The 13,507-nt window shown below is 47.5% G+C and overlaps 1 protein-coding gene and 1 long non-coding RNA gene across 2 annotated transcripts; one reads left to right on the top strand and one right to left on the bottom strand.

The window, feature by feature from the left end:
• The first annotated feature begins 358 nt into the window (after positions 1-358).
• Positions 359-4,794, top strand: LENG1 (leukocyte receptor cluster member 1). Its single transcript, XM_064406611.1, is given in 5 exon segments — positions 359-710; positions 713-801; positions 1,210-1,344; positions 3,031-3,296; positions 4,229-4,794. Coding segments are annotated over 5 exon segments (897 nt in total). The 5' UTR covers positions 359-514; the 3' UTR covers positions 4,440-4,794.
• Positions 4,795-5,987: 1,193 nt separating this feature from the next.
• LOC135292400 (uncharacterized) lies at positions 5,988-13,507 on the bottom strand. The gene is made up of 3 exons (XR_010354763.1): positions 13,459-13,507; positions 9,892-10,017; positions 5,988-6,139 (listed from the first exon to the last, which is right to left on the bottom strand). It is a non-coding gene; the product is annotated as an uncharacterized LOC135292400 (long non-coding RNA).

Genomic DNA, 13,507 nt, shown 5'->3' on the forward strand with positions numbered 1-13,507 from the left:
GACCGAAACCACCCCAAAACTGACTGAAACCACCACAAAACTGACCAAAACCACCCCAAAAGTGACCCCCAAAGCTCTAAGATTGACTCAAATGCATCTAAAATGAAGCCAAATACAAAAAATGGATCCAAATCCCTCTGAACTGACCTGATCCTGAAGGACCCCCGAGTGCCTGAGGTGAATCTTTGAAGGCAATGAGGCAAATATGGAGGCAAATCCTTGAAATGTGGAAAGAACTCGGGCCGGGAGGCTCCAAGGAGATTTTGAGGGATTTTAGGGTTATACTGGGGGGGTCCCGAGGGGATCTGGGGATTTTTTTGGGGAGTTTTCAGGGATGCCCCTGCCTCCCCTCACGGCTCAATATGGCGGCGCTCCCACAATGCGAGAAGGCGGGAAACCCTCCCGTCCGGCGTCGCCCCTTTAAGAAAGGCGAGTTAGCCAATCAGAGGCGGGAAGAGGGCGGGACTAGGGCGCTCGACAAATCAGAGCGCGACAGCGGGGCGGAGCGAAATAGATGGGCGAATCAGAGAGCGAGAGAAAGGCGGAGCGACAGCGGCTCCGCCAATCAGAGCCGAGAGGGCGGCAGAGCGGGCGGTGCGGCCGCGGTGCCTCAGAGTCGCGGCCTGCTCCCGCTCCCGGTCCCGCTGCCGGCGCCGCCGCCGCCATGAACATCCTTCCGAAGAAGTCGTGGCACGTGCGGAACAAGGACAATGTGCGCGGGTGCGGCGGGACGAGGCGGCGGCCGAGGTGGAGCGGAGGAAACGGGAGGCGCGCGCGCGCTGCGGGCGGAGCAGGAGGCGAGTACTGAGGGGGGGGGAAAGGGGCGGGGCTGGAAACATGCGAGCCAATCAGCACGAGCGGCTTTGAATATATTATACCTGAGGGGCGTGGCTTAGGTTGATTGGCGTGTTTTGGCATGAACCATTTCGGTCTATTGGGGGGGGATGGAGTGGGCTAAAAAAGTTTTTTTTGGGGGCACAAAATAAACTCGGGGGCGTAAAATGATTTCGAGAGGGGGCAAAATAAATGGCGGGGGGTTTTTAAAAAAGTCAGTGGGATCAGATTTAGGGGGTAAAAATACCCGGGAGGGGCAAATTTAGGGGAGGGGGGGGTGAAAAAGCTCTGTGGGGAGTGGGATATTGGGGGGGGGAATTTGGGGTGGGGGAGGAATTTTGGGGGTCCCTGACCCCCCCTTGGCCCCCCCCCCAGGTGCGCACCGAGCTCCTGCGGAAGCGGGCGCGGGTCGGGGGTCGCAGCCCCTCGCCCCCGGCCCCCCCCGTGCTGTTCCCGCCGCCCGAGGAGGCCCCGAACCGCGAGCACGAGGCGGAAAAACGGCGGGAACAGGTGAGGGGGGTGAGGGGGGACCCCTCCCCAAAATGTCCCCTGAGGTGAGGGGGGCTCGGGGGGACCCCTCCCCAAAATGTCCCCTCAGGTGAGGGGGGTGAGGGGGACCCCTCCCCAAAATGTCCCCTCAGGTGAGGGGGGCTCGGGGGGAGCCCTCCCCAAAATGTCCCCTCAGCTGAGGGGGGGTGTGGGAATTGGATTTAGGGGGAAAAAAAATGGGGGGTTTGGGGGGGGTTACAGGCGGAAATTCCACCCTCAGGAGGAGGTGGAGGGGGGAAAAGGGGATTTTGGGGTGAATTCAGGAGATATTGGGGGGAATTTGGGAGAAAAGGGGGGGGATTTTGGCATAGGGGATGTCGCCTGAGTCCCCCTCCCTTACCCCTCAGGAGTGGCAGGAGATTGGAGGGGTGGAAAATGGCGGGATTTAGGTGGGAAATGGTGAAATTCGTGTGGGAAATGGAAAAATCTGTGTGGAAATGGGAGGATTGTGGGTGCAAAAAAGGGGAATTTGAGGAAAACCCAAAAGGATTTTCACCCAGGGGGGGAACTGAATCTCCCTCCTCAATTTTCCCCTCAGGAGCAGGTGAGGGTGGAAGGCTGGAGGTTGAAAATGGCAGCATTTGTGTGGGGAAAAGGGGAAAATTGGGTGCAAAAAGTGGAAATTTGGGTTGGAAAAGGGGGAAATTTGGGAGAGAAGAGGGGGATTTTCAGCAGGGGAGGGTCTCACTCCAAATCCCCCTCCCCAAATTCCCCTCAGGATTGGGAGGCTGGGGGTGGAAAATGGCGGCATTTGTGTGGGGAAAAGGGAGAATTAGGGTGGAAAAAGGGGGAATTTGTGTGGAAAAAAGGGGAATTTGGGTGGTAAAAAGGGGAATTTGAGGGAAACACGGGGGAATTTTCCCCAGGGAGAGTCTCACCCTGAATCCCCCTCCCCAATTTCCCCTCAGAAGTGGCTGAGATTGGGAGGCTGGGGGTGGAAAATGGCGGCATTTGTGTGGGGAAAGTGGGAATTTGTGGGGAAAAAAAGGGGAATTAGGGTGGAAAAAAGGGGGAATTTGTGTGGAAAAAAGGGGAATTTGAGGGAACCCCAGGGGGATTTTCTCCAGGGAGGGTCTCACCCTGAATCCCCCTCCCCAAATTCCCCATAGGATTGGAAGGCTGGGGGTGGAAAATGGCGGCATTTGTGCGGGGAAAAAGGGAGAATTTGTGTGGAAAAAAGGGGAATTTGTGTGGAAAAAAGGGGAATTTGAGGAAAACCCAGGGGGATTTTCACCAGGGGGGGTCTCACCCTGAATCCCCCTCCCCAATTTCCCCTCAGGATTGGGAGGCTGGGGGTGGAAAATGGCGGCATTTGTGCGGGGAAAAAGGAGGAATTAGGGTGGAAAAAGGGGGAATTTGTGTGGAAAAAAGGGGAATTTGGGTGGAGAAAAGGGGAATTTGAGGGAAACCCGGGGGGATTTTCCCCAGGGAAGGTCTCACCCTGAATCCCCCTCCCCAATTCCCCCTCAGAAGTGGCTGAGATTGGGAGGCTGGGGGTGGAAAATGGCGGCATTTGTGTGGGGAAAAGGGGGAATTAGGGTGGAAAAAGGGGGAATTTGGGTGGAAAAAAGTGGAATTTGAGGGAAACACGGGGGAATTTTCCCCAGGGAGGGTCTCACCCCGAATCCCCCTCCCAAATCCCCCCAGGAACGCCGCGAGCGGGCCCTGGGGGTCCTGACCTACCTGGGCCAGAGCGCGGCCGAGGCGCAGACCTGCCCCCCCTGGTACCTGCAGCCCCCCAGAAAAGCTGGGGAGGGGTCCCGGGAGGTGCAGGGGGGGCGCAAGGCCGTGCTGGACCCTCTCCAGGACATGAGGAAGGGGCTGCACCGAGCCCCCAGCCCCAAAAAATCCCCCCAGCCTCGGCCACGGAGCCCCCCCAGAGCCCCCCCTGAGAGGGGCGGGGCAGGAGGAGGGTGAGTCACTCATTAATTATTGCCTAATTAATTGATTGATCCCTTTTTCCATCCCTTAGTGCTGCCCTGAACATCCTCCCCCTGTTAATTAACTCCTTAGTTACTTAATTAGTGCATTAATTATTAATTTAAGCCTCACTGACACCCCAGTAAAGGCTTGAGCCTCCCAGAATTGGGGTTTGACATCTCAAAGTTGGATTTTAACCCCTCCTAAATTGGGGGTTCACCCCCTAAAATTGGGATTTAACCCCTCCTAAACTGGGATTTTATCCCTCCTAAACTTGGGGTTTGACATCCTAAAATTGGGGATTTCAGTCGTCCAAAATTGGGGTTTGGCCAATCAAAATTCGGGGATTTAAGTTGTCCAAAATTGGGGTTTGACCTCCTAAAATTGAGGTTTTATCTCTACAAAATTGGGGTTTTATCCCTTAAAAATTATCTTCTTAAAATTGGAATTGAACCCCTCCAAAACTGGGATTTTCTCTCTCAAAAATTGAGGTTTTCCCCTGCCAAAATTTGGTTTTATCCCCTAAAATTGGGGGTTGATCCTTCCCTTCATGCTAACTAACCCCTTAATGAATTCGCCCCTTAATTAACCTTTTAATTATCATCATTTCTTTGTTATTATTTCTTTATTTATTATTATTTCTTTATTTATTATTATTTATTTATTATTATTTATTTATTATTATTTCCACCCCATCTCCCCTCCCCACTAGGAATTCCACCCCATCTCTTCTACTTAACCCCCTTTCCTAATCACCCCTAATTAACTAATTACCACTAATTAACCCCTAATTAACCCCTTAATTACCCCTTTAACCACCCCTTAATTAACTCATCACCCATTAACGATCACTCCCACCCGTCCCCCCCACTCCCCGCTCATTAATTATCATTAATTACACTAATTAGCGCTAATTGCGTGGCAGGCTGGCGGAGTTGCGGCGGCAGCGCCTGGCGCGGGAGGCGGCCGAGGCCGCGCGGAGCCGGGAGCTGCTGGGGGGGCTCCGGGACCCCCCCGGGACCCCCCAAAACCGCCGGGACCCCCGGGAGCCCCCAGAGCCCCGGGAGCCCGAGCGGGGGCGCTACAACAGCCAGTTCCACCCGGCGCTGGCGCGGGGGGGGAGCAAGCGCAGCTGAGAGACAAATCCAGCTGAAACCGCCCCAAAATTCACCTGGAACCCTCCCGAAATCTGCAATGGACTGTTCCACCCTGCGCTGGCGCAGAGCAAGCGCAGCTGAGCCCCAAATTCAGCTGAAACCGCCCCAAAATTCACCTGGAACCCCCCCCGAAATTCACTTGGAACCCTCCTAAACTGGTAATGGACAGTTCCACCCGGCGCTGGCGCGGGGTGGGGGAGCAAGCACAGCTGAGAGACAAATCCAGCTGAAACAGCCCCAAAATTCACCTGGAACAACCCGAAATCGGTAATGGACTGTTCCACCCGGCGCTGGTTCAAATTTAACTGAGAGCCCCCCAAAATTCACCTGGAACCCCCCCAAAACCCCTCTGGAACCCCCAAATTTGGGAATAAAGGAAGGAATTTTCATCGGGGGAAATCTCACCCCAAATCCCCCTCCCCAATTTCCCCTCAGGATCGGGAGGCTGGGGGTGGAAAATGGCGGCATTTGTGTGGGGAAAAGGGGGAATTTGTGTGGAAAAAAGGGGGAATTTGTGTGGAAAAAAGGGGAATTTGAGGGAACCCCAGGGGGATTTTCACCAGGGAGGGTCTCACCCTGAGTCCCCCTCCCCAATTTCCCCTCAGAAGTGGCTGAGATTGGGAGGCTGGGGGGGGAAATGGCATTTGTGTGGGGAGAAAGGGGGAATTTCAGTGGATAAAGGGCGGAATTAGGGTGGAAAAAGGGGGGAATTTGTGTGGAAAAAAGGGGAATTTGAGGAAAACTTGTGGGGAAACCCCCCCAAAATTCACCTGAGAGCTCCCAAATTCACCTGGAACCCCCACAAAATCTACAATGGACAGGTCCACCCTAAACTGGGTGGGGGGGAAGGGGATCAGGGACCCCCCAAAAATCTCCCTGAGACCCCCTCAGGACTCCCCAAATCTCTGGGAACCCCTCAGGACCCCCCAAATCCCCCTGAAACCCCCCCAGGACACCCCAAAATCCCCCTGGGACACCCCAAACCCCTCTAGGCCCCCCCCCACCAAATCCAGTGGAACCTCCCAGTCCCTCTTAGGACTTCCTTGGGCTGGAACGACTTCCTTGGGCTGGAACAAACCAAAATATTTTCGGGGGGGGGGGAAATCAACCCCAAAATTCTGAGGAAAAAAAGATTTTGGGTGGGGGGTGAAACTCAAAAATTTTGGGAATTAAAGAAGATTTTTGGGAGCGGGGGAGGGGACCCCAAAATTTCCCCCCCTCCCCAAAATCCCCTCCCCTCCCTCCCTCCCCCCACAACGACCTCTGATATAAAACTATTTATTCATAAATATTTTCCAAAATGAAAATAACTTTACGAAAAATATCTTCAACTGCTGAGGGGGAGGGGGGACCCCAAACCCCCCCCCGGGACCCCTCCCCCAAAAAAAAAAAACCCCAAAAAATCCATTTTTGTCGTTGTTGTGACCCCCACCCCAAAAAAAAATCGCAGCACCAGGAGGGGAAAATTTGGGGTGAATCCCAGGGGGTTTGGGGGTGCGGCTGCTTCTGCCCCCCCCAGGGCATGCAGGGGGGGGTTGGGGTTTTTTTGGGGGGGTTTTGGGGTTTTTTTTGGGGTCCCCTCACTGCAGGTCTCGGTCCTCCAGGTAGCGATACTCGAAGGTGAAGCCTTCCTTCTTGCGCTGCCCCCACTTCTCGTAGTCGAAGTAGATGTAGGTGCCCTGGAATTTTGGGGGTGCGGGGGGGTCAGGGACACCCCAAAAATGAATTTGGGGACCCCAAAAACCCCCACCCCAAAAAAAACCCACGAAAATCTGACACTGGGGGAAGATTTTAGGGAGTTTTTGGGATTTTAAAGGGAAATTTTGGGATTTTGGGAAGGATTTTGGGGTTCCCTGGAAATTTGGGGGTGCGGGGGGGGTCAGGGACACCCCAAAAATGAATTTGGGGACCCCAAGAACCCCCACCCCAAAAAAAACCCCACAAAAATCCGACTTTGGGGGGAGATTTTAGGGCATTTTTGGGATTTTAAAGGGAATTTTTGGGATTTTAAGAAGGATTTTGGGGTGCCCTGCAAATTTGGGGGTGCGGGGGGGTCAGGGACACCCCAAAAATGAATTTGGGGACCCCAAAAACCCCCACCCCAAAACAAACCCCACGAAAATCCGACACTGGGGGGAGATTTTAGGGCATTTTTTGGATTTTAAAGGGAATTTTGGGATTTCAGGAAGGATTTTGGGGTGCCCTGGAATTTTGGGGGTGCGGGGGGGGTCAGGGGAACTCCAAAAATGAATCTGGGGACCCCAAAAACCCCCACCCCAAAAAAAACCCCGTGAAAATCCGACACTGGGGGGAGATTTTAGAGCATTTTTGGGAATTTTTTGGGGAATATTTTGAATTTTAAAGGGAATTTTTGGGGGAATTTTTTGTATTTTTGGGGAATTTGGGGATTTTTTTGTATTTTTGGGGAATTTTGGGATTTTAGGGGAATTTTCGATGGAAATTTGGGAGTTTTTGGGTTTTCAAACCATTTAATTTAAAAAAAATTCTGTTTAAATTTGAATAAAAATTGATTTTTTTTGGTGATTTTTGTGTTCTGTGTCAAGATTTTTTTGGTGGGAATTTGGGGATTTTTGGTGGAAATTTGGGATTTTTGGGAATTTTGGGATTCTGGGATGGATTTAAGTGACCCCACCCTAAAAAAATCCATTAAAAATCCATTAAAAATCCAATTTAAATCTGATTTTTATGGGATTTTTGCCCCGAAATTTGGATTTTTTGGAGATTTTGGGGTGGAAATTTGGAATTTTGGGAATTTGCAATTCTGGGATGGATTTTAGTGACTCACACTAAAAAAATCCATTAAAAATCCAATTTAAATCCGATTTTTCAGCGATTTTAAGGCCAATTTTAAAGGGATTTTTGCCTCAAAATTGGGATTATTTGTGGGAATTTTGGGATTTTTTGTGGCAAATTTGGGTGGAAATTTGGGAATTTTGGGCATTTTAGGATTCCATGTGGAAATTTAGGAATTCAGGGATGGATTTTAGTGACGCTACACTAAAAAAATCCATTAAAAATCCAATTTAAAAGCGATTTTCGCCCCAGAATTGGGATTTTTTGGGGGGAAATTGGATTTTTTGGGGGGAATTTTGGGTGGAATTTTGGGGAATTTTTGGATCCAGCTGGGAATTATGGAATTTGGATGGATTTTAGTGACCGTTACTCTCAAAAAACCCATAAAAAACCCATAAAAAATCCAATTTCAACGCGATTTTTACGGGATTTTTGGTGGGATTTTGGGTGGAATTTTGGGAATTTTGGGGAATTTGGGATTCCTGACCTGCTCGAACTCGTCCCTGATGGTTTGGGGCTCCTCGTGCCGCTGGAACCACGGCAGGGACCGGGAATGGGGGAATTTGGGTGGAAATTGGGGAATTTTGGGTGGAAATAGGGGAGTTTTGGAATTCCAGGTGGGAATTTTGGGTGGAATTTGGGAATTTTGGGAATCTGCAATTCTGGGCTGGATTTTAGCGACTCACACTAAAAAAATCCATTAAAAATCTGATTTTAAAGCCATTTTAAGGCCAATTTTTAAGCAATTTTCGCCCTGAAATTGGGATTTTTTGTGGAAATTTTAGGTGGAATTTTGGGGAATTTTAGGATCCAGGTGGGAATTATGGAATTTGGGATGGATTTTAGTGACCGTACTCTCAAAAAATCCATTAAAATCCATTAAAAATCCATAAAAAATCCATCAAAAATCCATAAAAAACCCATAAAAAATCCAATTTCAACGCGATTTTTACGGGATTTTTGGTGGGGTTTTGGGTGGAATTTTGGAAATTTTGGGATTTTTGGATTCCAGGTGGGAATTATGGGAATTTGGGATGGATTTTAGTGACCGCACTCTCAAAAAATCCATTAAAAATCCATTAAAAACCCATAAAAAACCCATAAAAAACCCAATTTCAACGCGATTTTTACGGGATTTTTGGTGGGGTTTTGGGTGGAATTTTGGAAATTTTGGGATTTTTGGATTCCAGGTGGGAATTATGGGAATTTGGGATGGATTTTAGTGACCGCACTCTCAAAAAATCCATTAAAAATCCATTAAAAACCCATAAAAAACCCATAAAAAACCCAATTTCAACGCGATTTTTACGGGATTTTTGGTGGGATTTTGGGTGGAATTTTGGGATTTTTGGATTCCAGGTGGGAATTATGGAATTTGGGATGGATTTTAGTGACCGCACTCTCAAAAAATCCATTAAAAATCCATTAAAAATCCATAAAAAATCCATCAAAAATCCATAAAAAACCCATAAAAAATCCAATTTCAACGCGATTTTTACGGGATTTTTGGTGGGGTTTTGGGTGGAATTTTGGAAATTTTGGGATTTTTGGATTCCAGGTGGGAATTATGGGAATTTGGGATGGATTTTAGTGACCGCACTCTCAAAAAATCCATTAAAAATCCATTAAAAACCCATAAAAAACCCATAAAAAACCCAATTTCAACGCGATTTTTACGGGATTTTTGGTGGGATTTTGGGTGGAATTTTGGGATTTTTGGATTCCAGGTGGGAATTATGGAATTTGGGATGGATTTTAGTGACCGTACTCTCAAAAAATCCATTAAAAATCATTAAAAACCCATAAAAAACCCATAAAAATCCAATTTCAACGCGATTTTTACGGGATTTTTGGTGGGGTTTTGGGTGGAATTTTGGAAATTTTGGGATTTTTTGGATTCCAGGGGGAATTATGGAATTTGGGATGGATTTTAGTGACCGTACTCTCAAAAATCCATAAAAAATCCATAAAAACCCATAAAAAACCCATAAAAAATCCAATTTCAAACGCGATTTTTACGGGATTTTTGGTGGGGTTTTGGGTGGAATTTTGGGAATTTTGGGATTTTTGGATTCCAGGGGGAATTATGGAATTTGGGATGGATTTTAGTGACCGCACTCTCAAAAAATCCATTAAAAATCCATAAAAAAATCCATAAAAATCCATTAAAAATCCAATTTCAATGCGATTTTTACGGGATTTTTGCCCCAAAATTTGGATTTTTGGTGGGATTTTGGGTGGAATTTTGGGAATTTTGGGTTGCTGACCTGCTCGAACTCGTCGGTGATGGTTTTGGGCTCCTCGTGCCGCTGGAACCACGGCAGGGACCGGGAATGGGGAATTTGGGTGGAAATTGGGGAATTTTGGGTGGAAATTTGGAATTCCGGGTGAGAATTTTGGGTGGAATTTTGGGAATTTTGGATCCAGAGGGAATTTAGGAATTCAGGGATGGATTTTTAGTGACCGCACTCTCAAAAATCCATTAAAAATCCATAAAAAAATCCATAAAAATCCATTAAAAATCCAATTTAAGTGCGATTTTTACGGGATTTTTGCCCCAAAATTTGGATTTTTGGTGGGATTTTGGGTGGAATTTTGGGAATTTTGGGTTGCTGACCTGCTCGAACTCGTCGGTGATGGTTTTGGGCTCCTCGTGCCGCTGGAACCACATCATGTACTTGGTGTGGAAGCGCCACGATTGCTTCTTCAGCGCCTTGGCCGCCAGGTACTGAGCCTTGGTGCCCTGAAAAATCACAAAATTCGGGGTTTGGGACCCAAAATTCACAAAAAACATCCCAAAAAACATCCCAAAAAACATCCCCAAATCAAAAATATCGGAGGAAATGGGAAAATCCTGAGGTTTACCCCAAAAATTCTGAATTTATTCTGAATTTTACCCCAAAAATCCAATTTTTAACCCAAATATTCTCAATTTATTCTGAGTTTTTTTCCCCCAAAAATTCTGGATTTTACCCCAAAAATTCTGAATTTATTCTGAATTTTCCCCCCAAAAAATCCAATTCTTAACCCAAAAATTCTGAATTTATTCTGAATTTATTCTGAATTTATTCTGAATTTTACACAAAATTTCTGACTTTTATCTCAAATTTTTGGGTTCAATATGGATATTCTGAGTTTTCCGCCCAAAATTCTGAATTTTACCCAAAAATTGAGGGTTTGGGACCCCAAAAATCCCAAAAACCATCCCCAGGAATGTCCCTAAATCAAAAATATCTGGGGAAATGGGAAAATTCTGAGGTTTGCCCCAAAAAATCTGAATTTTCCCCCAAAAAAATCTGAATTTATTCTGAATTTAACACAAAAAAATCCAATTTTTAACCCAGAATTTCTGAATTTATTCTGAATTTATTCTGAATTTTACCCAAAAATTCTGAATTTATTCTGATTTTTTCCCTCAAAAATTCTGAATTTTACCCAAAAATTCTGAATTTTATCTCAAATATTTGGTTTAATAGGGATATTTGGAGTTTTACCCCAAAAATTCTGAATTTTTACCCCAAAATTCAGGATTTGGGACCCCAAAATCCCAAAAAAAATCCCCAGGAACGTCTCCAAATAAAAAAATATCTGAGGAAATGGGAAAATTCTGAGTTTTAACCCAAAAAATCGGAATTTTACACAAAAAAACCTCTCAATTTATTCTGAATTTTCCCCCCAAAAAATCTGAATTTATTCTGAATTTTCCCCAAAAAATCCCATTTTCCCCCCAAAAATCCTGAATTTATTCTGAATTTCCCCTCAAAAACACTGAATTTTGTCCGCTAAATTACGAATTTTACCCCAAAAATTCTGCATTTTACCCCAAAATTCTGAATTTTCCCCCAAATATTCCCAGGTTTTTAGAGAAAATTCCGAGGATTTTTGGGGCAAATTCCGGGATTTTGGGGGTGAATTCCCAGGATTTTTGGGGTGAATTCTGGGGATTTTTGAGGTGAATTTGATGGGATTTTTGGGGTGAATTCCCAGAATTTTGGGGCAAATTCCCGGGATTTTGGGGGTGAATTCCCACGATTTTGGGGTGGATTTTTGGGTGAATTCCGGGGATTTTTGGGGTGAATTGCAGGAATTTTTGGGGTGAATTTGGAGATTTTTGGGGGGGATTCCTGGGATTTTGGGGTGGATTTTTGGGGTGAATTCTCGGATTTTGGTACCCTCCAGGGAGCAGAAGATGAAGAAGAGGCTCTGGGGAGGAAGGAGACCCCTCTGGGCTGGGATTTTGGGTGAATTTGACGGGATTTTGGGGGTTTTTGGATTCCCAGGATTTTGGGGTGAATTCCCAGGATTTTGGGGTGGATTTTTGGGGTGAATTTTCAGGATTTTGGTACCTCCAGGGAGCAGAAGATGAAGAAGAGGCTCTGGGGAGGAAGGAGACCCCTCTGGGCTGGGATTTTGGGTGGATTTGATGCGATTTTGGGTGGATTTGATGCGATTTTGGGTGGATTTGACGGGATTTTGGGGTTTTTGGATTCCCAGGATTTTGGGGTGAATTCGGGATTTTGGGGTGGATTTTTGGGGTGAATTCTGGGGGTTTTGGTACCTCCAGGGAGTAGAAGATGAAGAAGAGGCTCTGGGGAGGAAGGAGACCCCTCTGGGCTGGGATTTTGGGTGGGTTTTGGGTGGATTTGATGCGATTTTGGGTTCCTATAATTCCCAGGATTTTGGGGTAAATCCCAGGATTTTGGGGTGGATTTTTGGGGTGAATTCCGGGGATTTTGGTACCCTCCAGGGAGCAGAAGATGAAGAAGAGGCTCTGGGGAGGAAGGAGACCCCTCTGGGCTGGGATTTTGGGTGGATTTGATGCGATTTTGGGTGGATTTGACGGGATTTTGGGGTTTTTGGATTCCCAGGATTTTGGGGTGAATTCGGGGATTTTGGGGTGGATTTTTGGGGTGAATTTTCAGGATTTTGGTACCTCCAGGGAGTAGAAGATGAAGAGGCAGCTCTGGGGAGGAAGGAGACCCCTCTGGGCTGGGATTTTGGGTGGGTTTTGCGTGGATTTGATGTGATTTTGGGATTTCTGTAATTCCCAGGATTTTGGGGTGAATTCGGGGATTTTGGGGTGGATTTTTGGGGTGAATTCTGGGGATTTTGGTACCTCCAGGGAGTAGAAGATGAAGAAGAGGCTCTGGGGAGGAAGGAGACCCCTCTGGGCTGGGATTTTTGGGGTGAATTTGACGGGATTTTGGGGGTTTTTGGATTCCCGGGATTTTGGGGTGAATTCGGGGATTTTGGGGTGGATTTTTGAGGTGAATTCTCGGGATTTTTGTACCTCCAGGGAGCAGAAGATGAAGAAGAGGCTCTGGGGAGGAGCAGGAACCCCAAGAGCTCCTCTGGGGTGGAATTTTTGGGGTGAATTTGACGGGATTTTGGGGGTTTTTGGATTCCCGGGATTTTGGGGTGAATTCGGGGATTTTGGGGTGGATTTTTGGGGCGAATTCCGGGATATTGGTACCTCCAGGGAGTAGAAGATGAAGAAGAGGCTCTGGGGAGGAAGAGGAACCCTCTGGGCTGGGATTTGGGGGGGATTTTGGGGCAGTTTCGGGGTTTTTGGATTCCCAGGACTTTGGGGTGAATTCGGGGATTTTGGGGTGGATTTTTGGGGTGAATTCCGGGGGTTTTGGTACCTCCAGGGAGCAGAAGAGGAAGAAGAGGCTCTGGGGAGGAAGGAGACCCCTCTGGGCTGGGATTTTGGGTGGGGTTTTGCGTGGATTTGATGCGATTTTGGGGTTTCTGTAATTCCCAGGATTTTGGGGTGAATTCAGGGATTTTGGGGTGGATTTTTGGGGTGAATTCCGGGGGTTTTGGTACCTCCAGGGAGCAGAAGAGGAAGAAGAGGCTCTGGGGAGGAAGGAGACCCCTCTGGGCTGGGATTTTGGGTGGGTTTTGCGTGGATTTGATGCGATTTTGGGATTTCTGTAATTCCCAGGATTTTGGGGTGAATTCGGGGATTTTGGGGTGGATTTTTGGGGTGAATTCTGGGATTTTGGTACCTCCAGGGAGCAGAAGATGAAGAAGAGGCTCTGGGGAGGAAGGAGACCCCTCTGGGATGGGATTTTGGGGGGAATTTTGGGGCAGTTTCGGGGTTTTTGGAATCCCAGGATTTTGGGGTGAATTCGGGGATTTTGGGGTGGATTTTTGGGGTGAATTCCGGGGGTTTTGGTACCTCCAGGTAGTAGAAGATGAAGAAGAGGGTCTCGGTGGACAGCGCTGGT

Source organism: Passer domesticus, unplaced genomic scaffold, assembly GCF_036417665.1.
Source record: "Passer domesticus isolate bPasDom1 unplaced genomic scaffold, bPasDom1.hap1 HAP1_SCAFFOLD_335, whole genome shotgun sequence".
Lineage (NCBI taxonomy): Eukaryota > Metazoa > Chordata > Aves > Passeriformes > Passeridae > Passer > Passer domesticus.